The sequence below is a fragment of the Lycorma delicatula genome, chromosome 8 (assembly GCF_047948215.1).
Source record: "Lycorma delicatula isolate Av1 chromosome 8, ASM4794821v1, whole genome shotgun sequence".
Lineage (NCBI taxonomy): Eukaryota > Metazoa > Arthropoda > Insecta > Hemiptera > Fulgoridae > Lycorma > Lycorma delicatula.
The window spans coordinates 104,001,080-104,028,798 of record NC_134462.1 but is presented as its reverse complement, the minus strand read 5'-3'; the positions used below and the strand labels follow the sequence as shown (position 1 = coordinate 104,028,798).

Below are 27,719 nucleotides of genomic sequence, written 5' to 3'. Positions count from 1 at the left end.
ATGTTTTTGTTGGTTTTGGAAGTGGAAGGCTAGCTGGACCAGGGGTCATCTTCGAGCAAAATTCGCAGCCATCTTTGAATTTGTTGAACCAGATAAAAAACATTTGACTTGGACATTTATCCCTGACAACAATTTTTATTAGTTCATAAGTCTCCGAAGCTGATTTTCCGGTTTTCAAACAAAATTTGACACAAACTTGTTCTGTTTTTTCATCCAACTTGTGAACTCAATAATACACCGAAAACACAACTTCACTCATCATGATGCCACTCTCTACTAAACAAAGATATTGTGACAATTTTTCAGGATGTTTCATGGGCAAAACAACCTTCCTTTCCCTTCCACAGCAACAGGCAAGCCTAGCCCCTTCTACTGAGCAGTGGCAGAAACTGTCTTAAAACTTTCCATGCACCTCATATTTAACTCTTATAAATTTTCTCTAAATATCCAAGAAATTGCCTTTCAATTCCTATTTCATTATATCACCATGAAAGTGTATGAATACTATCTTTGAGAATAAATCTCTCTTCATAATTATCTTAAGCCTTAATTATCTTTCACTCGCATGTAAATTAACTACAAATAATTAATTATATATACATATATATATATTAAAAATTTATAATTCACACATCACCAGACACACATATATAAAGTAAGATAGCATAATAAGTGTTCTTCTTATGCAACCATGGGTTATTCGAGTACTTATGAATATTTGATTATTGCTGGTGGATTTCCTACATATGCTTGTTTCAATCTGGTTACTGTTATTAATTTTCATGTTTATGTTACAATATATACAGCTGTGATTTATTCACATAACAATAAAGTGGTGTTGAATAACTAGAATTCATAAAAGATATAACTCTGCAGAATGGCTACAATGAATCTTTCATTAATGGTATTTGAATAAGAGATATGATAACAAGGACACTATCCTTGCTCCAATGAATCAATGTACAAATTACGATAAAAGGTATGTTTTATACAGTTATATAAACGAAAACACATACAGAATAGTGAACGTTTATAATAGAATTGTGCTACTGATTATAAACTGGTGAATAACACTGAGGAAATTCTTAGTTATGACGCAACCTATACCTTTTAACAAATTCAACTTAAATGGCACATATAGTATTAAATGCACAAACTGTGATGCCATATATATATATATATATATATAGGAAAGAACGATAGATCATTCAAAGTGAGATTCTCGGAACATCTGAGGGCATTTAGAAATAATAAGAAATGTTTTTCAAATATGGTAATCACTTAATTTCGAATGGACATAGAATTACAAGCTTATTGAATAATCTTAAAATATTAAAAGTTTGTAACATTAAGGACAAACTAAAACATTTGGAGAGATATGATATTTATAAATATAAAAAATTCAATTTAGTGAACCACCAAATAAATTTTGAACAGGATGATCTATTTAAGTTGGCTTTAATATCTGATTAACATTTTTAATTAATCTTGGCCTTAGTAATTGGTTATTACCTCAATGTTTTGTTGAATGTAGTATCTTAACAACTGATGATGATCTGCTAGATTTGAAAAGGCCTTATTGTGTGAGAAAGAATTTTTAACACTTGACTTGGAGATGAGATCAATTTTACTTTATATAAGTGTGATCTGGTGATTTTTAAACTATAAATAATTAACTATAATTTAACACACCCACCGGGTTGGTCTAGTGGTGAACGCGTCTTCCCAAATCAGCTGATTTGGAAGTCGAGAGTTCCAGCGTTCAAGTCCTAGTAAAGCCAGTTATTTTTACGCGGATTTGAATACAAGATCGTGGATACCAGTGTTCTTTGGTGCTTGGGTTTCAATTAACCACACATCTCAGGAATGGTCGAACTGAGAATGTACAAGACTACACTTACTTTACACTCATACATATCATACTCTGAAGAATTATCTAAACGGTAGTTACCGGAGGCTAAACAGGAAAAGAAAGAAAGAACTATGATTTAACACACAGGACATGTTTGAAAAATTTACATATATATATATATATATATCATGTTGTATACTTTTGAATAAACTTTATTTTCTATATAAAATTCCTTTTCTGAATAAACAATTTTTATTTAAATCATGAATTTTTTAAAATTCTGTTGTTCTGTTGGCGCGTTTCAAAATATTTCTTATTTAACTGCTTTTATTAATATAATTGTTATTTTTAACATATGTATTTATTTCAGTTTTTTTTTTAAAAAGTATTTTAAGTTAATGTTTGATTCATGATTGAAAATATTTTAAGTTAATATTCAATTAAAGATTGATTTTGGATAAAAGGAAGTCATACTTTTTGAATAAATAGATATAAAAATTGTTTAAAATTTTGATATCCGCGAATATATTATTTTGCAATTTTTCAATTAAAATTAAGTTTTTAATGTATGAAAATTTTTTGTGTTAATTTAAAAGACTTATTAATCAATGAGTTAATTTACTCGATAAGGTCAATTATTATAAAAGGGAAGTCAACGTTTTTCAATTGCATCAGAACATATAAAACACAACTCTACTTTCTCTCTCTCACACACATACATTTACACACACAAAATATAATAAATATAAAACATAAAAAAAATCAATACCTTATGTTTTGGATACATTGGCTTTTTAGTAGGATCTGGTGGCTCAAATATTGCTAATGGACAAATAGTTTGATATGATGTATTAATTGGATTTAAAATAGTTGATGTTAGAGCTGTAGCTGTTGGTACATTATCTTCATGAACTAAAGAAAAAAACTGAAATTAATATACATACAACAGACAAAACTAAGAAAAACAAAACTTAATTCATTAAATAATAGAGATTTTACCACTTTTCTGTAAAGCCTTCACCAACCGCTGAAACTGATCAATAAAAACACAGACAATAAAGACCCCAAAACTAATTTTTTTTGTTTTTAAATTTGTAAATTTTATGTATCACAACTTCAAACATTTTACAATATGTTGTACATTACTGTCTTATCAGTAAATGAAGATATTTTTCGGTATAAAAAAGGTTTTTTTTTGTATAAAATATAATCTCTATTACCCACCAAAAATTTATTTTTAACAGCTTAAGTTTTCTTAAGAGGTACAGGATATTTGTCATCAAAATAGGCTGTATTTGAAAATCCTTACCTACCGATTGATCTTTTGTCCATGCGTTAGGGGTGATGAGGGAAACTTAACTCCAGATTTTTAACATCCTCCCTCCCATAGATTTTTGAAAAACTCAAAAAGTTTTTGAAATACGTTTTTCTCTGAACCTATGCATTTTAGCGAAAGGTTTTTCAAACAAAAAATGTAGAGGACATTCTCCTCTACAATTAATGTCTTTGAAGTTAAGCCGTATAATTTGAACTTGAAATACGCTGAAGTTGTAAAAAACATGTTTTTTCTGTTTTTTCACCAGAAAAAATTTTTTTCATCTGTATTGCATTTGGAAAAGTTGTTAATCTCAAAAAAACAGACAACTTTTATTCAAACAATTTTCTTGTGCGACTTAGCAATCCAGAGTTATAGCGGTAGAATGGCAATGCAGTGGTCCTATTGTTACTGTAGCCGGGGAGATCGGCATTGTTCAGCGACTAGACTGGTTTCGAACACATGCCCAGTTCACAACATTTTCACACTTTCACAAGCTGCAGCTCCAAAACAGTAAGTCGTTTGAGTTTTTCAAAAATCTATGGGAGGAGGATGTTAAAAATCTGGAGTTAAGCTTCCCTCATCACCCCTAACATATGGAAAAAACATCAATCGGTAGGTAAGGATTTTCAAATAAAAATATAAATTGACTGTACTAGTATGAATACATATGATAAGAACCACACATCATCATGGTTGTAGATAACATATTACACAGAATAGTTTCAAAAATTACATATTCATTTCAACAATAGTAAGAAAGCCATGCAGGATTACAAGGTAAGTGATAAGTGAAGCAATTTCTAGTTCTTTAATTAGCAAAATATACTTACACAGCAGCAAGCAGTCTGTAAAATTGTAGATTATATAATCTAACAGTGGTTTATCAAAACTGATGTCACCATTGCTTCCAGGGTTGTTACATAATAGCAGGACAAAATCTTTTTGGCTCAATATATTGAGAAAAATAAAATTATCCATGCTGCATATATACACATATATATATAGTCCTTCCAAAGTTCTGAGGATTGTGATATTGTTTAACTTGTTACCTCTTAACTAATGAAGATCAAATTTTTTGACATCACTATTCAGAATTCTAAGTCAAAAATGAGCAGGTATTTTGCTAGATTGGCTTCTTATGATAGAGACCATTTTTTCTCAATACTGGGATTTAATTCAAGACCAATGGCAAAGATTTCTAAAGGAAAGCATGACAAAATAGTTACTGTGAACTAAAATGGCAAAGAATTTTCAGTAAATAACAAGATGTGATTAGTGTTAAAACATTTGACATTTAAAGAGCAAAACTAGATGCAAGAAACTTGAAAGAAAATATTTTTCCTTTTCTTAGGAATGGAAAAAATAAATTTTTTCCATTCTCTTATTACCTTAAAACTCATTCTCTAATTATAATGCAGTCCTCAAAAAATGAAGCATACAGAAACTAACAATAAATTGGGGTCTGTATATAACTGTTTGCAGTACAACAATTTCAATTTAACAAACTCAAAATTTGCTCTTCAGATTTAACACTTTAAATACTTTCCTCAACGGCTCACTGTACACCAATTGATAGAAACATAAAAGAATTGATTCCCAGCTTGGGTTCAGCGTTTTTGTTTTTTAATCATACATATAAAAAGGATTTATAAATCATTCATATGAACTAAAAAAAAAAAAAAGGCTTAAAAACTGTTACCATGAAATTTTTGAGTAATAGTAGAAATAACTGGTTCTGTAAAACATGGCACATGCTTCTTTAAAATAGAATTTTTATTTTTCCACGGTCCAATAGGTAAAGTGTTCTCTTTATTAACATCCAAAGCTGAAGTAAATTTATCTGCTTGAATTTTCACTTTACAACAAGTTATGTTTTCATCACTCTCATCCTAAACACAGCAAGATAAGAAATGATTAGTAATATAAACATTTACTGATAAAAAACATTTAAATAATTACAACTAAAAGCTTAACTGTACCACTGATTTTAACCTTTTAAGTTAACTAAGTAACATAAGTAGGAATTAAGCCTAAGCTATACGTTTTATTAGCATCATCTTCTTAGTTATTTATAGATACAGTTAGCATTCAACATATCACACGTAGAGTTTATGTATAAAACCAGCTACATAGTTTTCACTTTCTTTTTTTTTGAGTATTGGGGAAACTAAAAACCAAACTACTGTTAGTAAAATAATATTTTTGGTTTCAAAAGAACTGGAAAAAATAGAACCTATTTTCTCTTAAAATCTTTACATTCACAGATTACTAAATAAATTACAATTTTAACTTTCAAATAACAAATTCTGTAACTGGATGAAGGATCTAATGGGATTTGGAACTGTGTTTATCTTTTATGACCATATAGGATCACTTCAATCAGTCCATTGTCCAAGTCTCTTTGATGGGACTGTTTGGGGTTTGCAGTCCTCCCACTACCCTTTTATACATTTCAAAATTGTGCCCTTTCTAGAGTTGAAAATATTCGTGTTCTGAGTTTTTTCTTGTGAGTGTGAAGCGAGTGTTTTTGTTCTTGTTTTTCTTGTTTAATTTTACCTTATCTGTGGTTTTTACTGATGTAAGGACAAATTCTTTCAGAACCTCTCTTATTTCTCCGATCAATGTGCATCCTGTCTTGGTATTTTTGAGTTGAGCTTGTACAGTACTAGCTGTTTCAGAAGTCTTGAATCTTGCATCCTCATGATATGTCCAAAGAATCCTAATCTCCTCTACAACAAAAGTCTGATCATCTCCTGCTGCTTTGTAATTATCATTTCACCCAACACTCGGAAGACTTCTTTTACTGTGGGAAGGTTGATGTTTCCTGGTGGTGTTATTATTGGGATGTTGGTGTTAAGTTTAGGAGTTGTGTGGTTCTTCACAATTTAGGAGTTTGCTGAAATATTTAGCTAGAATTCCCATGTTTTCTTTATTTTTATGGGCCAGTTTACCGTTTTCATTCTTTATTAGTACGGGTGGGGGTTTGTATTTTGGAGTTGATTTTTTAAGGTTTTGTAACAGCCTCACGATTGTGGAAAACGATGTGTAGACTGAAAGCAATTTCCCAATTTCTTTTTTGATTTTTTGTGATCTCAATGAAGCATTAAACTTCAACATTTTTTATTGATGAAAAAACTTGGCAGCTATGAATCAGAAAAACTGCACACTTTAAAAACCATAAACAAATAGTTGAAATTTTTTCATCTTTTAAGAAGAATACACATGTGAAATTTAGGTTCTCACTTCAAGATTTAGAAAGCAGGATGCCTCAGGGGAGTGTTCTCAGTCTCTTGCTTTTTTCATTGTTTTTAATGACCTGCCTCACTATCTTGAGCTATTTGTTGTAACCCTTTTCGCAGACATCACAACTATATCTATACCTCATCATAATTATTTCTAAGGAATTGAAAATTGTATGATAGCAGCTCAAAAAATGATTTACATGATGGATAATAACAATCTAACTTTAATTATGAATAAAACTACTCCATTGTGTTTTCCAAATAGACCTAATACTGTTGATCGTAGGATAGAATTCCTATTAATGATAATGATAGTATTTCTACTGGCTACAAAAAAATTTCTCAGCATCTTATTGCATGTGGAATGATCAAGTTGAATTTGTTTCTCACAAAATCAAACCATACTTGCTTTGCTCTCAAGCAACTTTATAAACACTAAGTTAGGCATATTATTAAACTTTTATTATGTCTACATACATTCTCATTTAAAGCATAATGAAATCTCTCAAGGCTCCTTCAGAGTCAAATTTAATTTAAGGTAAAAAAATGGGCTGTCAGATCATTATCTAGTACCCATAAGTACGAATCCTTTATATTTATATTTAAAAATTGTATTTATATTTCAAAAATTCATAACAAACCTGATATATCTGAACAGTATTTTTTTGTTCGGTATAATTATTCACAGAAGTTGAATTAGCGATTCCTGGTCTATTGACTGCTTTTTCAGGGCCAGGATATGACATCTGTAACTTGCTTAACGCTTGATGATCAGATTTAGACTTACCAGGTGATTCTGTCTGACAATTAAGCATTCTTCTACCTACATCAAGTTGAAACTGTCTACAAAAAAAAATTTCACTGAAAACTTTTTAAAAAAATGTACGTAACACTAAGAATAAATGTCAAAATACAAAATGATTCACAAGGAAAGGTAAATAATTTGGGAACTGATTCTAGAGCAGCTTGAAATAAGAAAAAATTCATACAAATATAAGTGTCCAAAACATTTTAATAGTTTTTACACTAACAAAAAAACTTTACCTGGATTTCAGTTTGTCATATTGAAATTTTTACTGTTACATAAGCAGTAAACTTGACTTTTCTTATGTTTTTGCCCTGAAAAATTGAATGAAACAAGTCCCCAAACTGTATCTCCCATAGCTTTCATGATACCCAAAATAAAACAGAAAAATTGAGTGGTGAGAAACATGTTTTTTTAGGTTTAAAGAATAGCAACATTGTTAAATGACTAATAAATGCATAAACTAAATGTGTGTTCTTACAAATTCTCTAAAAGTTCACAGGGAGAAATTATTTGAAATTTTTAACAATGAATTTCTTATATTACTTGAAAATTTCTCATTGGTGAAACAAAGTGAAATGTACTATCAAATTGATGGAGCACCAACACATTTCATGAATGTATTAATATAATTCTTAGATGAAAAATTTAATGGTAAATGGATGGGACGTACAGGGCCGATAAATTGGCCACCTTAATCCTCAGACCTTATTCCCTTAGATTACTGTTTATGGGGATGGATGAAATGAGATATGAGGCATGTTTTTAAAGTACCGTTTTGCAATTCCGCCGCTGCTACGCTGCAGTCGGCATTCCATACATGCGCACTGTGTACCCACATCTTTTGACAAGCCACAGACGCCATTACGGAAATATTCAACTGTGTTTACGTTTGTGAGTATTTAAAATGCCTCCACTGATCAAGAATGCCTCTGCTGATCGAGAATCCCACAGACTGTGAAATATGTGGTGTGATTCATTTTCTTAGAGCTAAAAGCGTGAAAGCGACTCAAATTCATCGTCATTGAAGTGTATGGAGAAAATATTGAGTGATGGAATGGTATGAAAATGGGTCAGCTTTCAAAGATGATCACCAGAATGTTCATGATGAGGAACAGAATGGACAACCTCCTGTCATTATTGAAGATTTGTTACAGAAAGTTGACAAAAAAGTGAGAGAGAACAGACGCTTTAAGATTTCTTTGCTATCTGAAGAGTTTCCTCAAGTTTCAAGAAGTATTGTCTATGAAATTGTGACCGAACGCTTAAATTATCAAAAATTGTGACCGTGTTGCAGTGGTTATTAAGTCAGGTGGCAGAATTCTATGATGACGGTGTTCAAAAGCTGGTTGCACAATATGACAAGTGCCTTCAAATGGAAGGCAATGTGTTAAAAGTCTTGTGTTTCTTCTTTTTTTTTGTTTTGGTCATCCCTTGCCATAAGGGATGGTCATACCAAAAATTGTTACAGACAAAATTTTTAGATAATGTTTACAAGACTAACGATCACTTTAAACAGATTCGATACTGTGCCTATTAAGGGAGGTATGATATTTTTTGCCTTTAAAACCCCATTTTTTCCAACTCATAATATCGCCAACCATTGGCGATATTAAAAAACTTTACTTCGATAAGTTTTAGGCCCTTATCCAAAGAATATTGAAAAGTTATAGCGATATTTTTTTTCTTCAATAAGCTCCCCCCCATTTCCACCCCATGATCTGATTTTGCGCATTAACGAACTCAACCAGGATTTTTGATTATTATATTTTATGTATCAATTTCTAAGTGATTGGTGCAAAATTACGGCAGTTATCGTGTCCACAAGAAAGTAAAATATATATATGAATGTAAACTTTTGAACTGTGGTTTTGGGGTCTGTGGAATGTGAAAGGTGAAGATATGTCAAATTTTTCTGGAAGTCGAATCACAGTACCCATTACAATAGGTAGTTTTCTTAAGAAATCTACCTAAAAAGGAAATTCCAATTCATCTTCAATATTTGAATACAGCTCATTTTTAAGGTTGTAATTTTTGTCTTAATATAACAAAGTTATACTATTAACTAATTCCACAATTTAATTTTATGATAATCAACCTATTCAAAAATTAGTTAATAATAATTATTATACTTCATATAAGAGATGTATGTACATACAAATAAAAAACTTTGTAAGTTTTTATAATAAAATCAATCAAAAAATGGTAATGGCCATACTTTTCAATCTTTGTGAAAATACACTAATTAATAATTTTTCTCAAGTTACAAAAAAAAAGAAAAGTAAGTAGATAAAATGAAGAAGTTTACTTAGTCAGTACAATAATTTTGTTACAACTCACATTTGTGCGTTTTTCAACTGATCCATAGGTTGAGCCAAATAACTGATACCAGCCTCATAAACTCGATTAGCATGTTTAAATTCATTAATTTTATCAAGAGCATCAGCCCATGATATGTACAATATAGCACACAGAGTTCCCAAACCTAAACCGAATACAGTTTGATATAACTCAGCTGGATTCGGTTGCAGTTCTACCTGCAATTAAAATAAAATCCAAAGATGAATTTAACAACTGTCAAACCTAAACAAAAAACACATATATAAAACAATTTTCAATAGATAATTTTTAAATAACTTTTGTGCAATCTAATTTATTTTTTTTAATTATATTTAAACGATTAAATGTACAGCAATTAGTATTTACAAAACAGAAAATATAGATTATTATATTTTATAGAAAGATAAAACAAAATATTAATGATTTGTTTCTCATTATTACTTTACATAATCTCATGTGAAAGTTTTATAAAACAATAAAAATAATTTGGCTGAACTGTTTTTCATTTCAGCTCATGTCAGTAAACCTTATAGGTTTTATTGTTAGTGAACACTGTCATTGCATTTATTGTCAATGAATGTATAGGTGTAGGTGATTTCAGTTCCTTCACTCAACAATTGTGGATTCAGTCTTCTTTACGGCTAACTGAGATGTGTTTTGTTTCTATGTGTCCAACTTTTTTAGAAATACATCAGTGGAAATGTCGCTTACAGCATTAGCATCAGTTGCATCCTGGCTGAGGCGTGACTGCAATATGTCTATCGCCGATGTTTTTGAAGATAACCTCCGGTAAAGCTCACCAGGGCTCAGTACACAATGAGTGGCATGGTGACTGGAAACGTCACATGGTGGGCATTTTCCGCTTTGGGATCAGGATGTCTATGAATATAATTGTTTGAAAAGATTTACTAACAAAAAGCCTAACTCATTAAGGTACTGAAAATTATCTGTAAAATTAGCAAAAACGATATTTCAAATTTGGAGTGAATTAGCATAAGAAATAAATTATTTAAAATTAATGTTGGAAATGAGAGAAAATTTGATTTTATCATTTCTTTGGTAAAAATCCATTTATTAATTATTTTTCTTATTGTTTTTAAGTCCCCAATCTTAACTTTAATAAATTAAAAAAAACTTAGCAAAATAAAATAAAAGGAATTTTTTATTCAGATTAGTACACTGTATGGGTCACAGCTTTAAAAGATAAATTATAAATATAAAAAATTAACTACATGATAAAAAATAGAAGTGTTAAAGACAATATTAATTATTTAAATACAATCATATGAAATAATGTTAAGGTAAGCACATTACACGTAAAACATTACTACAAAATAATTCATAATTCAGAAGACACCATTGAAAATTATTTTGGGCACACATTAAAGCATTTCAGTGCAAGATTTTTTTTTAATTAGTACTATCAAAAAATTCATTGACTTAATAATATTGTTTCCATAAAAGAAAATGTTTTAATTGTATTTTGAATAAATTAATGGTAAGATCTTTTAAATAGTTCGGTAATTTATTAAAAATGACAACATAAGGTCCTTTCTCATAAGCCAAAGTATTCTGTTGAATTATATGAAAACAGTTGGTAGGGATGGATATTGTGATTTCTTAAGAATAAGTGACCATTATTTTTAGAAAAGATTGCACATTAATGTCATATTATAGAAGGATAAATAAAAATATTTCATTTTCTAAACATCAGTCTACACAATTTATACGTATGGGTCCAGATAATAATCTGACAGCCCATTTCTGTATCTTAAAAAACTTATTCTGATTTTTTGAGGAAGCTTAAAGAGATGACATTACACTTTAGACAGGAATATATGTTAGTATATACTGTCTAGGCATATATGTAGGCAAGTAAATGAATTAGAGGTAATTATGTTAGGGTATACATAGTTGAATTCATAAAAATTCATGAATCAATTGCTTAACAGATCTTTTATGATAAACAAATAATTTATAATGCCTCAAACCAAAGAATATTTGGTAACTAAAGTTTTTGTTGCATAATCATCTATATTTTAACATTATAATATAGGATTACTTTTATGTTATGTTTAAGTTGATTTTCAGTCACTAACCCTAATATAGTTATTATATACTTTCATTATATTATATTACTTTCATTTACAGTCACCTAACATAGTTGAACTCGTGCCTTGAATATCATACTAACACATACTTTAGTATACTGTTCTTAAACAAATTACAATAAGTAATTAAAATCAAACAGAAATTATTTCTGATATGGGAGACAAAATATTTGGTTTATTAAACATCCACAAATAAGAAATTACGGACCATTCATCCCCAAGCCTTGACTGTAAGCCACATAAAAATTGTTTAAGTAAGCGAAAAAGCATAAAACCTTTGGTAATTAAGGCATTATATAACTTATTAGTGACTGGAAATCAACTTAAATAACATAAAAGTAATCTTACATTATATGTTAATATAGATCATTATGCAACAAAATCTTAAAGATTTCCACTTTAGTGCCTAATATCCTTTGCTTTAAGGCATTATAAATTATTTGTTTATCATAAAAGTTCTGTTAAGCAATTGCCTCATGAATTTTTCCCGATTTTAAATTTCAAAAATCAGATTTTAAAATTTCCAAATTTTAATAAATAATAAATTCCTATGCACAAAACCTTATTAATATTTTTTTTTTTATTTTAAGATACGTTTCCTGAATGTAGCTGGATGATTACAAATTAATCCAACTGCAATTAACATTTTTAAATTCTGTTTCCTTCTATTTCTTTTATATATATGTATATATGTGTGTGTATGTAATGTTTAGGATCACACTTTGTAACTTTTCTCCAAAATAACAACTTTAACAAATGTTGGACTGAGCCTCCACGAGGTGCGCCTGAATATATCCAGACAATAGGAGAAATTTGTCTGGTGAATCTAAACAAACTTCACAGCTTCATTTATAATCAGAACACATCTAGAGCTATAACTCAGGACCAGTCCCACCACAGGTACCCCACCGCAGTCAATCACGAATGGCCTTTTAAGGAATACTCCACCGGCTGAATCAAGCAACACCAGAATTCAAAGAAGTCAGCATTCATTTACGGTGGTCTGCCACTTAGAAGGTAACAAGAAATTGAAAGAATTGGAATGTTCCAACACTGCACACAAGAACAAGAAAAATACGAAGTCCAAAATCAAACCAAAGCAAATCACCTACATTTCCACAACCAAAGTAAATTTGATTATGCAGACTGGCAAACTAAAAATAATAACTGGTCTATGGAACAACAAAAAATTCTCATCATGGATCTACAGGAAATAAACACAACCAGGACAACATGGAATCTCAAGGATATAGGGTCTGCAAAGGTATACCTGGGAAGAAAGTGATTAAGAATGTCCCACAGTTTGGAACAGGCTTTTTAGTCAGCCTCAAAGTAATAAGCTCTATACAAGAATTCCAGTCACAATCCCCAAGAATTTCAACACTTACCCTAAAAGCATCTAATAAAATCTACAGTATAATAAATGCCAGTGTACCCACTAATAATAAAAATAACTCTCCAAAAGACAGTAAAGAAACAGAAAATTTCTGGAATCTACTCGACCTAACTATAAATAACATTCCCAAAAACCATTTTAAACAATTAATTGAGGACTTCAATGCTCAACTAGGCAAAGAAAGAAGACAATGCGACATCATCAGAAAGTGGCATCCCCAAAAGAAACAGACATAGACTCATTGATCTCTGCAGAAACCACAATCTAATCTCAAAATCCACATGTTTCAAGAGGAACCCTCAAAAACTCTAAACCTGGAAACACCCCGACTACATTGAAGAAGAATGGCAATTAAATAATGTCTTCTTGGACAAACACCACCACAAGGAGATCTACAACATAAAAGTCCTCTGAGGAGTAAACACAGGCTCAGATCACTATGTAGTTAAAATTAAAATTATACTTACTCCCCACAGAAATAAACAAAACCTAGACCCTAAAACTAGAAGAAAAATGGACCCTACTCAACTACCAAGCAAGAAAATTACCAAAAACCAACTGAAAAAAATAACAATCATGGATAAACTCAAAGATCAAGTCAACAACCTTAAATTGCAAAAGAATAAGCCCCAATAAAATCCTGTGAAAAAGGTCAATGGATCAATGGTAGAACAGCGAATGTGATGAAACGGTGGAGGAAAGACATCAAAGCATGGCTATTTTATTCCAATCCCAAAAATCAGAAACATCCTTCCAAAATTTAGTAAAACAAAGAGGGTTTGTGTAACCACACAAACCCTAGGGGGAATAAAAAGACAACTCAATATAGACACACTGAAGTCAACAGAGGAAGAATTCAATAAAACACAATTGTGAGGCTACTACAAAACCTTAAAAAATCAGCTCCAAAAATACGAACCCCCATCCCTATTAATAAAGAATAGACAGTAAACTGGCCCATAACAATAAAGACAGCACGGAAATCTTAGCTAAATATTTCAACAAACTCCTAAATTGCAAAGAACCATAAACCCCAAAACTTCAACACCCAAACCCCAATAATAACACCACCAGGAAATATCAGCCCTGCCACAATAAAAGTCTTCCAAGTATTGGGTGAGATTATGAATTACAAAGCAATGGAAGATCTGACTTTTGTAGAGATCTGGAAACATGTAGGAAAATTAGCAAAAATTGCCCTTTATCAACAGCTTGTCAACATCTGGATCAAAGAAGAACTACCAGAATACTGGACATCAGCCCTCATCCATCTGCTGCACAAAAAAGAGGGACAAAACAGATTTTAACAATTACAAGAAAATCTCAATTATAGACACAACATACAAAATTCTTTCAAGAATCAACTTCAACAGGATCATTTAAGAAAGAACTAGGAGAATACCAGGGAGGTTTCAGACTCTGGAGGAGCTATCCAGACCAGATCACGAGTCTCAAGCTAATAATGAATTACAACAGGAAATAAGTGATAAAATTAAAAATTTTAAAAACCCACAAAGCCGTTTTGTAGAAACATATCTACTGCAGCACCCTATGATAGCTTATAACCATAAAACTAATCTAAGAACCTGCTTTGAGGTGATACCTATGTAATAAAATGAGGTGATATATAATGCAAAAAAACCGCAACAAAGTTGGTCCAACCGTTATGGAGAAACACATCTACTGCAGCGCCCCTGGTGGCCTATAACCAAAAAACATACCTAATAATCTGCTCTTAAGTGATACCTACGTAATGCTAAACACCACATCAAAATCAGTCTGTAGTTTTTCAGGAAAATGATAACACACACCTCTTAACCTAAATGCATATACCGTCTCCGTTCTGTCATGGGTAAAGACCCAGAAACAGAGACATGGTGATTACATATGTAGATTTCAAGAAAGCTTATGACTGCATCTGACACAATCCCTATTAAAAATTCTAAGACACTTCGGACTACATACCAAATTAATAAACATGAAAAAATTGAATTTTACAAACACTAAATTGAAGGTAAAATTCAGAGGTAAGCCCTCAGAACAATTTCAGATCAAAACAGGATTGCACCAAGGTAACAGGCTCTCACTACTAGTATTCAACTGTGCTCTAGAAAAAGTAATGATGGAATTGCTCAGAAAATGCCCCCAAAAGTAAAAATAGGTCGAAAAATCAAAACAGTCTTGGTTTTGCCAGAACTAGGCACCACTAGCAAATGACATTGATGAGGCTAAATCACAGATACTTAAACTTCAAAACATTGAAAATAAGATTGGCCTAAAAATATCATTCAAAAAGACAAAAATTATGCCCCAAAAACCAAACAAGTAAAAGAAGTAAACATAAACTTAATAAAATCTTAAAATAAACTTAATTGAATTTGAACAAACACAGCATCCATCATAAACACAACTTCATATTCAAGAAATTTCTATGTAGGATGTTTGCACACATTCAGTTGAAATGATTATCATCTCAGATATTTCTTCAACTTTCAAACAGTTTAAAAAACAATTGGATTTTTCTGATCATTTCTTCAGTTGTCACCTCATTTGGGCATCTAATGATATGCTTCACAGCTTATTCAATCACATTTAAAGGTTGGCAGCCCAAGTGTGAACAGTTCTAAACAATGACATAATCACCAAGCGCTACATCTAACTAGTGTTTTATTTGGGTAGCAATTTCCCTTTAAAAAAATAAAATTTTTGGGTTACCATTTTTTCTCCATTTACCAAAATCACGAAAAGTGTAATTTTGTGAACTATAAAACACCAACTACCAACTTATCATATTTAACTGAAATTTAGGATTTTATCATGTCAACAGCAGAAGAAAACATCTGGCAAAGAATGCTGTTAATAGTGCAACCATCTATTTGTCATCTACATTACTTACCAAACTGTCCTTCTTTTTCCAACAAATTCCATTCTCAAAATTACATTGCAGCTTTCTTTGGTTTTAGGTAAAAATTCTGAGAATAATTTTCATCCATTAAAATTACTAGAAGGGCTAATACCCCAAATAGACAGATTTACTACATGTTAATACTTAAATATTGAAAGCCAATAACAATGCACATCGAGCTTAAGTGTTACTTAAAAATACTACAAGGCAATGCTAAATTAATTAACAATTGAAATAATATTTAGTTCTTAAAATATATACTGCTGGATTGTAAAGAATGCTGTCAGCAACAGTAACAATAATTAAAGTAATAATAAAGTTGAATTTGAAATATTATTTATATGAAAATAGGCAGATTAACACTTTTAACATTCCCTACTTCTTGATGACAATCCAAAATCATAAAAGAAAAAAATTAACAAAAAGTAAGATAAAGCATAGAAACTTACATATTTAATAAGAATTTCAATAAATCTAGGATCTTGTTTATAATTTAAATCATCTTTAAATATGCTAATTGTATCTTCTAATATAGCATTATATTTTATTTCTGGTCCAAGATTAGGATAATTTTGTTCAATCCACAGAACAAAATCATACCTGGGTTTCAATGGATCTTCACCTTCATAACTTCTTATTAATAGCTCATAATACCTATAACAAAAAAAAACAAATTATTTTATAGTTTTACAATAATTTTTAATTTTATTGCATATGTTATATAACCTACCTACCTTTATTCCTACCTTATTCCATAACCCCAGCAAAAGCGCTTTCACAAGTACCTCACATCATCAGTTGCTCTATAATCTTTCATTGCAAATTACACATTAAAATTAAAATTGTTTTTTGCAAACTGCACATTAAAATTGAGATTTAAAATTGTTAAAAGATCATTTTCCAATTAAATCAAAATAGAAGTAAAACTAAAATTTGTTTTTTAAATTCAAAAATTGTTAATTTTAAATTAAAATAAAAAACTGCATATTATATATTAAAATATGAAGTCATTAATAAAATTAGATTAAATATCAAAATTAAAATTAATAATAAAAATAAAATAGAAATCCATGTAGACCAGCTAGCCAAAGTTATGTGACTATGTACAGAGTTGAAATATTATAAATTATCAATGTCTAAAGAAGTGCTGCTTTCTACACATTTTGTCTTCTCAGGTAACCTTCGACCTAGCTTCAAAGCGAAATACAGCGATTCTTTTCTTTTCTTCAAGAAAAGAACCTCATGGAATAAGTATGACTGCAGCACAATGGAACACCTGCACATTTTGCCCTGTTAGTCCACGTGTTTCTAATAACAAATTTTCAGGATGTTGGATTGGCCACAGCACTCCAGCTCCATTATCATGACCACCATGAAGTCCTGATCTCCATACACCAAATAATTCATTATGGGGAATTATCAAGGCACACGTATATGCACGTCACTACACCACAAATGAAGAATTGCATGATGCTATGAGGGATGCCTTCCTTAATATAACACCATAAATGATGTATAGAATTGTGCATGCAACATGAGGACGAACACACAGACCCAGTGGACCATTAAAATTAATACTATGTATCAAGTAAGTAAATAAAATAATTCATTACTATTATATCGTAATTTTTAATTTCTAACTCATTACAAATTTTTAGTCCTAACCTTAGGGGATATGGTGATTCCAGCCACCTGTATACAAAAAGCATTTGCTCGCAATCACATATGATCAAGCTGTATGGGCATAAATTCTACAAGAAGGGAAAGATCTGTTTGAGCTTTCTAGTCTTGTATAAAAAAATAGTCAAAAAACTATGTATCATTTCTTACTCCAATTAAAATAAAGCAAATATGATTATTATTACACAATGAATATTTAATGTGATGTAAAAATAAATATAGAAGAACAATTAAAACTTTGGGAATAAACAAAATCTTAACTCTTTAAATAAAATACTCTTTAAAATAAAATTTCATATAATATCAAAAAAGATTAACTTTACAAAGATTAACTTTGTAAAGTTAAAAATAATTTAAAATTAAATGATATACAATGAAAAATACTCACTCTCGTTCTTTATTTAACTGATGTTGAGGTTCACAGTTTGTCTGAGATTGCAAAGCTGTTTCTAATTTAAAATCTTTTTTTTCCTGATTAAATGGCTGAATATTTTCTTTAGTCAAATCAATGGCAAATGGTGAATCCATTTTTCTAATAAACAGAAAAACATTATTATTATTATTATTATTATTATTATTAGATAATATTTATAATATAAATCAAATAACAAACAATGAAATACATAGTGATATTATAGTTTGTACAAATGTTGATAAAATACAGAAAAAAATCTGATGAATGATAATTTAGTAAATCTAACAAAAGTTGTTTTCCCAAGGTGAAGAAAAATTAATAATTGTAAATTCATTTAAATTTAACTTGCCAAACAATAAAATAAATTAATAAATAATAAATTAAATAATTACAATTAATAATATAAACAATAAAGATAAAATTATAAAAAGCGCAATAATAGATTCAGAATATAATATTGGCAAAATTAATTGTACTAATGAAGAAAAAGATAAAATAAAAAATGATATAAGAAATAAAATTAAAAGTTTAAAAATAAAAATGGTAACAAAAAATTAATTCATAATAAAAATGTAATATAAATAAAAATAATATATATAAACTGAAAAACAAATTACAAGAAAATAATTGTAGAGTAATAAAATATGATAAAACAAGAACTCCTGTTATTATTTCAATTGATGAATACAATGATTTAATAAATAAATATATAAGTGAAAATGGTTTTAAAAAATGAATGACCCAACCAATAAATCTTTAAGAATTACAAAAGAGCTCATAGTTAAATAAAAAGAAATATTTAATAAAAATATTACACCACATTATATGCATTATAAACCTTATCCCCCAAAACTTATAGGTATTTATTTAACTCATAAATTAAATAAATTAATAATAAAACTAAAATGATTAGCTTCAATATAACTAATATGTACCCAAATATACCCTGTGATTATACGATCTCAATAATAGAAAACAAATATTATAACAATAATCAGAAATGTATGTAAGCAGAATTATTTTGAATTTAATGGAACCTGTTACACACAAGAAAATATTTTACCCATCGGATTTACCCATCAGATTTCCCTTATCTGCTGTAATGTCGCAAATTTATCTGCAAAAGTTTCAGAGTAGACTAGTCTATGGAAAAAAATCACTTAGATAAAATTTTATTATGGGCCATATATGTGGATGATATTTTAGTTATATATGAACCAGTTATAAATAACAAACATGAAGTAATTTTAAATAAATGAAATTTGTATCATAAAACATTTAAATTTTACACATGAAATGGAACATAATAGAAAAATAAATTATTTAGACGTAAATAATAAAATAAATAAAAACAATCAAATAATAACAGAGTATATAAAAAACCTACCTCAAATGAAATCATTATACACAAGAATTTTAATCATCCTTGGTCCCAAAAAATTAATATTTTTAAAAACATGATAAACAGAGCAATAAAATACATAAACTATCAACAGGAATGGTATAAATAATACATAAAATCTAGCTATACAAAATGGATATCGTATGTCATTGATTGATAATATATATAAAAAATATAATCCAGAATTTTTCAATAACATTCCTCAATACCCATAATTAAAAATAAAAATAATGAAAATATTTATATAAAATACTCTTATACAAATAAAATTATAGAAAACTTGAATGACGCATAAGATAAAAAATATAAACCTGCTTATAAACCTGATAATCATATATATATATATATTAAAAAATAAAATTATATTTAAAATATTGTAAATACAAAACTAAAAAAACAAATACGATTCTTCTGATATTTATAAAATATAATGTAACAATTGCAAAAAAATATATATTGGGAAAACAAATAGATCCTTTAAAGATAGATTTAATGAACATTTTAGATCATTTTAAAAATAAAAAAATAGGTTTCTCAAATGTAGCCGACCATTTAATAAATAATAATAATAATAATAATGTAACTAGTTTAGAAATAATCAAAAGAGTAAGTATTGAACATGAAAATAGTAATAAAAAATTAGAAATTTTAGAAGTGTATATATATAAATGTAAACGCGTTTGTTTTTTTTTAAATTTAATAGTAATCTATCGAAAATTGCAGTGAAGTTATAATTTTCTTTCTAGTAAGCCAAAGTATTATGTTGAATTAAACAAAAAGAACTCCGCTGTTAGTTTGATAAAGGTGAGTAGGTTTTTTAATGATTAAGTGATTATTCCTTTTAGCAAACATTGCACAATCATAAATATAAACACATGGTTAAATAACATTTTTAATTTTCTAAATTTTAGTCTATAAAATTCATACTTGTCAGAGGCAAACAGCGACCTGAAAGTCTATTCTTTTATCTTGAAAACGAGTTTTGATATGTTGAGAGAGTTCAATGAGTTATATTACACTTCAGATGTAAATAATCATAAGAATAACAAATACCTAATAATAATAACAAACTTAGTATTTTATTTGGGCACTTCAAAGAAAAAAGTAAGTTTGATTTTGTTGTAAACAAAATAAATTTGATTATTCTAAAAAAATTTGTCAAATAATAAAATACTCAAGAAAATTTGTTTTATGGGCAAAAGAAATACCATTAATGGAAAATCTAACCACAAGAATCAGAAATTTTCATCTAACTAAAGCGTATAATACAACAATTTAATCCAAAGTTAGAATTTTCAAGGGCATTTAAATAATTTTTTTATAAATAAATTCAGTTGCATCATCTGCAAAGAGGATATCAATTGTTCAAGATTTAGTGCATAGGAAAAATACAAAACCTAGGACACTTTCTTGTAGCACTGAGTTCCTCGTCTTTAAGTAAAGGTCTAAATTTCACGTTTTGTATTTATCAAAGGACATTTCAACTACCTGTTTATAGTTTGTAAGATACAATTTTTAACCAATTACGAGAGACTCTTTTGATATCATAATTGCCAACTTTTATAGTCAATAAAAACATGTAGAATCAAATGCATAAGTATCAGTAAAACTGATTTTTTAAATAATTTAAACTTTGCTCATGAGAGTTTTCTCATTTGTCAACCTACAAAAAAAATCTGTTAAAATTAAGACTGACATATACCAACATTACAATAGTTACGTGCTGGTGAACAGAATTAAAATAAACATAAATTTTGTAATCTAAAAATATTATTCTAAATGACAAATACCAGAGAAAAGATTTGTCAAGTTTCTGTCCATGATTGTTAATTAATTTAATATAAACCTATGCAGTGACAAATAAAACCAAAACGTTTAACGTTTTTTAAAACTTACTTCAAAATTTTTTCACTCATTTTTGTCACCATACTAAATTATGCTTATAAAACACGGTTCAATTTGCCACTGCAGAAGTTTACTTTTAAACAGAAAAGATATTGTTGATAGATTTATCTATTTTGAAATATTTGATATTATAGCAATGATACAAAGCTAATAATTAAAAATTGTATAATGAATCAAATTAAACAAATTTAAAGTTTAATAACAACACTAGGTATAACATACACAGATATGAACAAGAAACAGGAATAGAAATGATAAACATTCCATGTAGCTTTTGCTTAAAAAAACACAGTAGTTCAATACAAATAACTAAAGCCTAAATTACATGTAATAAGGATAAGGATTACATTACATTAATAAGGATAAGCTCGGTCAATTATTCAAGTTCGTTCAAAGTACTATCCGCAAAATACAAAACCTTCGTGAGTTACTTGTAAATAATTAAGCACCATTAACTACATCATTATAGAAATGTTAAGATTAATTTCTATGTCAGGTCATTTAGACAAAAAATATCCGTAACATAAAAATATACAAACAAGCAACATTTGAAATCATGAAGGTAACCTACTTACGTCGGCAATTAAATCATCCTAACTGTAAGAACTTTGTAACCACATTCCAAACAAAATTCAAAAATGCCAGTGCCATTTGAATTAAATTTTATAAAAAACTGACCTTCCTTTTTGAGTAGAAATTTTGAAAAAATTACGTTAATTTACTAAAAATTAACTAAAACTTGAACGATTCCAAGAAGTTTGATTAATTGATAAACTTCAAAGTATCGTTTAACTTCTATACTTCACAAAATTACTAAATAATAAGAGTAATTTTCACAATTTGTCAAACAAAAATCACAATCATACTTCATCTTTAAAATTTAAATATGTGGGTAGTATATTATCGCAGTATTTGAAACATTTTGTGATATGTTAAAATGAGAACAACAAATATATTTACATTCAGGAATTGCATACAATTTTAGCACCCGTTAAATACGCATCAGCGTAAAGATTATGTATAATTATGCATAATTTCTGGACTTACGGATTCAAAAATATTTGAATAGGAGAGTTGATCATGAAGTTAGAACTACACCAGTAAGAGTCTGCAGAACGGACAGCACGGCGAAGTCAATGAATTATGTTTACAGTTCTAAACATGACCTAACCTAAAAGTGAAATGAAATTATATTTGTAATAAAGAATACTTTCAAATAACACGTTGAATTTTGTTAGACTTTTTTTTTCCATTTGATGAACCCCGAGACTCAAATATGTTACTTTTTCATTTTTTAAAGGTGACTACGAATCACACCGCAAGGTAGCAGTACTTTATAGTATTAGATAGCATACAAAAACTTGAAATAATAAAATTGAAAATAAAATATACTACAGCTTATTTTAATAGTAAATGCTCTTATGTAAATGAAAGTACTGAGGATAAACAATTTTTGTAATTCCCATCATTTAAAAAAATGAAAAATAAAAGTATTAGTTTACAGAGATTAGTTTTATTAAAAAAGGAATAAATACAATAGAAATAAATTCAATTGGTAAAATTTTTATTCTACAGTTAGAATTATTTGAATTAATTGTTGGAGAAATAAAAGTTCATTTAATAATAATATAAAAAGTGTGTCGACGAATACGATAAAAATAAAGGGTTACACTATAACATAACAAATCTTCAGTTAGTTAAAAAGGGAAAAATGTGGTATCAAGTGATTGATATGAATATCAACAAAAAAAATTGACTGTGAAATTAAAAAAATGTATGTTTTTTCTAGAAAGGCAGTAAATTTTAATAATAAATCCATAAGATCTAACACAACACAGTGATATCCAAAAAAATTACAATGAAACTGTAAACTGTATGGTAATAGTCTTGCAAATATCATTTCTCCTGCTCAAAAAATAAAAATTTCTGTAATATAAATAAAACTGTTTTTAACAAAATATACTGATATCAAAAAAGGTAACACATGTCTAATATCAAAATTTGATATTAATTTAGAATTTTGTTTAAAAAAAAATATTAGTTAAATATGTGTAATAGACAATAGATACACAACAATAGATAAACATGTTTAAGCGTTCCATATAATAAGCAAAAAATAGAAAAATTTATTACAACACTGTTACCGGGCAGATTTCATTTATATGTAATACATATCACATTTACAGAAATAATACAATTCTTACAATTAACTGTTTTTTAACAGATTTTTGATTATCTGAGTTTTGTAACAAATTTTCTATTTCTTTTGCTTATTATATGAAATGCTTGTTTATCTATTATTGTGTATCTATTTGTCTAATATATATATATATATATATATATTTAACATGCATTTTTCTTTAAAGAAAATTTTAAATAACAAACTTTGATATAGAAATGTAGTGTCTTACCCTTTTTTGATATCAGTATCGTATCTTTAAAAAACAGTTTGATTTATATTACAGAAATTTTTGTTTTGTGAGCAGAAAAAATGATATCTGTGAGACTCTTACCGAACAGTTTACAATTTCATTGTAATTATTTTTGACATTAATTACTTGATAAAGCAAATTAAATCTATTTGATTTCTCTTTTTGTATTTCATTGCCGGTATTACAGTGTCACATGACTTATTTTGTTACAGACAAAATTCATTATTCTTTGGGTTACTTTAGAAGTAATTAATCAATTTTTAAGTACAATAAAAAAAAATTTAGAAATGAAGTCCTTAAAACACATTATAGGTTATGGTTTTTATTTCTAAAGATACTTATTTTGCACCATCTATATGTTAAGAAATTATATGTATACAACACTGAAATAAAAAAGCCAGAAAAGAGTTGTTAAATATTAATTACTTAAATGTATAATGTTTAGAATACAACAGTAAAAAAAAAATCAAAAAATAAGATTCTTAGTAAAATGTTTTGGGTCCCAGTTGACTCCTTTATCATATGACATTGTTATTAGCAAAAAACAGCATTTTTAAAAATTTTAATGTCAATTCATTGGACCTTCGTTTTTTAAAAATTTGTTAAACATTGGCCAGATTTGATACAATATTATTCTACAATGCTCAAAAAAAAAAAACAGTTTACTAAAAATATGTACCATAATATCATGTGTCTGATAGGGTCAAAAATCAGATCAAGGTGGGTTGTATACAGCCAAATTTCAATTTTTTAGTCACGTTTCCCACAAATTTGATTGATTTAAAAATGTTAAATATTTTCATTGTATTAAAGTGCAATTTTTTTTGGTCACAATACAATTCAAAATAAGAAAAACATCCCTCTCATTTTTTAATTTGGTCTAAAATTTAATATCATCAAAACCCTTTATGAAGACATTTTTGAAAATTTATTTGAGATAAATTTATTAGCTTTCAGAAATTTCTGTAACTTTTTTGGACCAAAGGAATTTTGAAACATTAACATTTGTAAAAACACTGATACCTAAAATACTGGCAGATTGCTGAACTCTACCTTTATTATGCTATGCATAATAAATTATAATTATAATTCTGCTGCTGCTCCAGCAGCCAGCAGAACTATAACTAGAAAAAGTCAAAACAAAATTTACAACTTAAATGTGTTAAAAAGCACATCACTTGTTAAAATATTTCCTGTATTTTTTATTTCTTTGGGCTTCATATTCTGTTTAACTTTTTTTTTTATGCGTATTGAACTTTCATTTTATGTTTGCTTTTAATTATGTAATATTTGACTCACGTTAAATAATAACTGTATAAACAGGAAAATTGTAATTTTATTTTATTATGTCAAAGCTCAGCCACTATTAATAATATACAAAATTATTTTTTGTGGAAATTTATAGAAGACTGAAGCAATATTTATAAAACAAGTATATGTATGCATAATGTATTACTGACAATATATTTATAACTGAAATTGTGATTTTAGTAAATTCAATCAGATTTAAAATAGCTATAAAATTAATTTTAAGGATTTTAACTTTTCTCAAACCATATACGAAGTGTGATAAAAAAATACGGTGAATAATTTTTTATTAAAAAAAGTAATAAGGTTACATAGAGTACGATTTAATCGCCTTCAAAGTACTGTCCTTGGCTAGCAATGCACTTATACCAACGTTGACTCCATGACTGGAGGCATTTCTGGAAGGCGTCTTTCGGAAGGGCTTTCAGCTGCTCGGTCGTGGCCCTCTCAATGTCTACGAGTACGTGGTGCAGTCATGCGGCAGTTGCATCGTGCGCATATAGGTGCGTGTCTTCCTGACATCAGGTACTTGTGTGTGACCCTCGTATGTACTTTTCGCAATCGACAGAGGACTACTTCCTCACGCCGAGTTTTTCTGCATGAGTAGTCCCATGGCAACACAGAATTTTTAATCTGCCGGAGTTTATTATCAACAGTTAATTAATAAAATCAGAAGTAGCAACTCGAGTGGTGAAAGGACGCTGATTACATGCTTCTTTGGCAGCGGAATCTGCATGTTTATTACCTGGAATTCCTACGTGGCTAGGGACCCAGCAAAAACTTACTTCTGTGTTGCGATTGTTCAACTCGGCGATTGCGTTGTATATTTCAATGACGATAGGATGTTTGGAATAAAAGTTTTTTAAGGCTTGGAGAGCACAACACGAGTCACGGCAAATAAGAATGTTTCTATATTTAGGGTTAATGATATTAGAGCCTTATTTATAGCATAGTTCAGCGGTAAACATACTCGTAATACCGTGTTGACCAAACATATAAGTTCTTTCATTGGCAACAAACGCACAACCAACGGTATCGTTTTGTTTCGATCCATCAGTGTATACAACCGCGTCTGGGTTCATCTTGGAGAGAACATACTGAAACATTTGCTGGAAGACAGTAGGTAGTGTTGATTGTTTATTGTATGTCGTAAGGTCAAAAGTAAAATTTATAAGGTTTATTCCCCACGGAGGATATGAGCACGGATACGATGGAAAGAATGACGGTGTGTCAACATTTATACGAGGTGCTACAATAAAGTAATGAGACTGATTTTTCTTTGCAAGATGTGGCAACCCTGCAGCTTGCGTAGGCACACCATCTTTGACCTTGGTCTATACGCTACTTCTAGTCCAAGCGGCACATTGATGCAACTGCTCAGTCGTGAGTTGTGCTGTAATAAGTGAACACGTGTTTGTGTCTCTCGTCACAGAAATGAAACCGCAAAATATTGCGCAACGGTTGCCATTTCTTTTTGCGTTAAATCGGGTGAAAACGCGAGACAACTTATGGTAAGCTTCAGAAGGCTTTTGGAGAGGAGGTTATGTCAAGAGCTCAAGTTTTTCGGTGGCATAAAATTTTTAGTGAAGGCAGAACGAATGTTGAAGATGAAGACCGCAGTGGACGACCGTCAACCTCACGGGCAGATGTCAACTTGACCAGGGTACGATCTGATCGAAGATTATCCGTGAAAATGATTGCAGAAGAACTCAATATCAATCGAGAAACGGTTCGTCTAATATTAACTGAAGATCTTGGTATGAGAAAGATTTGTGCAAAAATGGTCCCCAAAAAATCTCACACAACAGCGAGAAACACGGAAAAATGTAGCAGCCGATTTGTTAGAGCAAACGGAAATCAATCCAGATTTGTTGAGCCGTGTTATCACTGGTGGTGAAGGTTGGTTTTTTCAATACGATCCAGAGACAAAACGCCAAAGTTCGCAATGGTGCTCAAAGAGATCACCCAGACCAAAAAAAGCTCGCATGTCAAAGTCAAAAGTGAAATGCATGCTTGTGTGCTTCTTCGATTCCAAGGGAATTGTTCATAAAGAGCGGGTGCCTCCTGGACAAACAGTTAACCAATATTTCTACAAAGAAATTTTAGAAAGACTTCGTAAACGAGTTCTTCGTGTCCGTGCCAATATTGCTGATAATTGGATTCTGCATCACGATAATGCGCCATCCTGTACTGCTCTGTCAGTACAGCAATTTTTAACCTCAAAACAAATTTCAGTACTACCACAGCCACCTTATTCACCAGATATCGTGATACCAGGTGCGACTTTTTTCTATTTCCAAGAGTCAAAATGGCGGTCAAGGGACACCATTTTGAAACAACACAAGATGTCCAAAAAGCTGTGACGAGGGTCTTGGAGAATATTACAGAAGATGAGTTCCAGAAATGTTACCATCAATGGCAGAAGCGCTGGAATAAGTGTGTGCAATCAGAGGGAAATTACTTTGAAGGAGACAACACTAAACATGACTAAAATGGTAAGCAACATTTTTTTCACATCAGTCTCATTACTTTATTGTCGCACCTCGTATGCTGCAGCAGACGTCGGGTACGGACACCTACAGGTGCAGTACAACGTGGACTGTCCTCA

At 29.5% G+C, this 27,719-nt stretch overlaps 1 protein-coding gene across 1 annotated transcript in view; it reads right to left on the bottom strand.

Annotated features, from left to right (window-relative positions):
• LOC142329222 (uncharacterized) overlaps positions 1-22,503 on the bottom strand; it is a 158,722-nt gene extending 136,219 nt beyond the window's left edge. Inside the window, exons 1-7 of the mRNA XM_075373625.1 lie at positions 22,419-22,503; positions 18,038-18,181; positions 16,419-16,623; positions 9,558-9,754; positions 7,054-7,255; positions 4,870-5,059; positions 2,622-2,764 (exon numbers count right to left, since the gene is read on the bottom strand). Coding sequence (XP_075229740.1) covers positions 2,622-2,764; positions 4,870-5,059; positions 7,054-7,255; positions 9,558-9,754; positions 16,419-16,623; positions 18,038-18,181; positions 22,419-22,453 — 1,116 coding nt within the window. The 5' untranslated portion in view covers positions 22,454-22,503. The remainder of the gene's footprint in view (positions 1-2,621; positions 2,765-4,869; positions 5,060-7,053; positions 7,256-9,557; positions 9,755-16,418; positions 16,624-18,037; positions 18,182-22,418) is intronic.
• Positions 22,504-27,719: the final 5,216 nt, after the last annotated feature.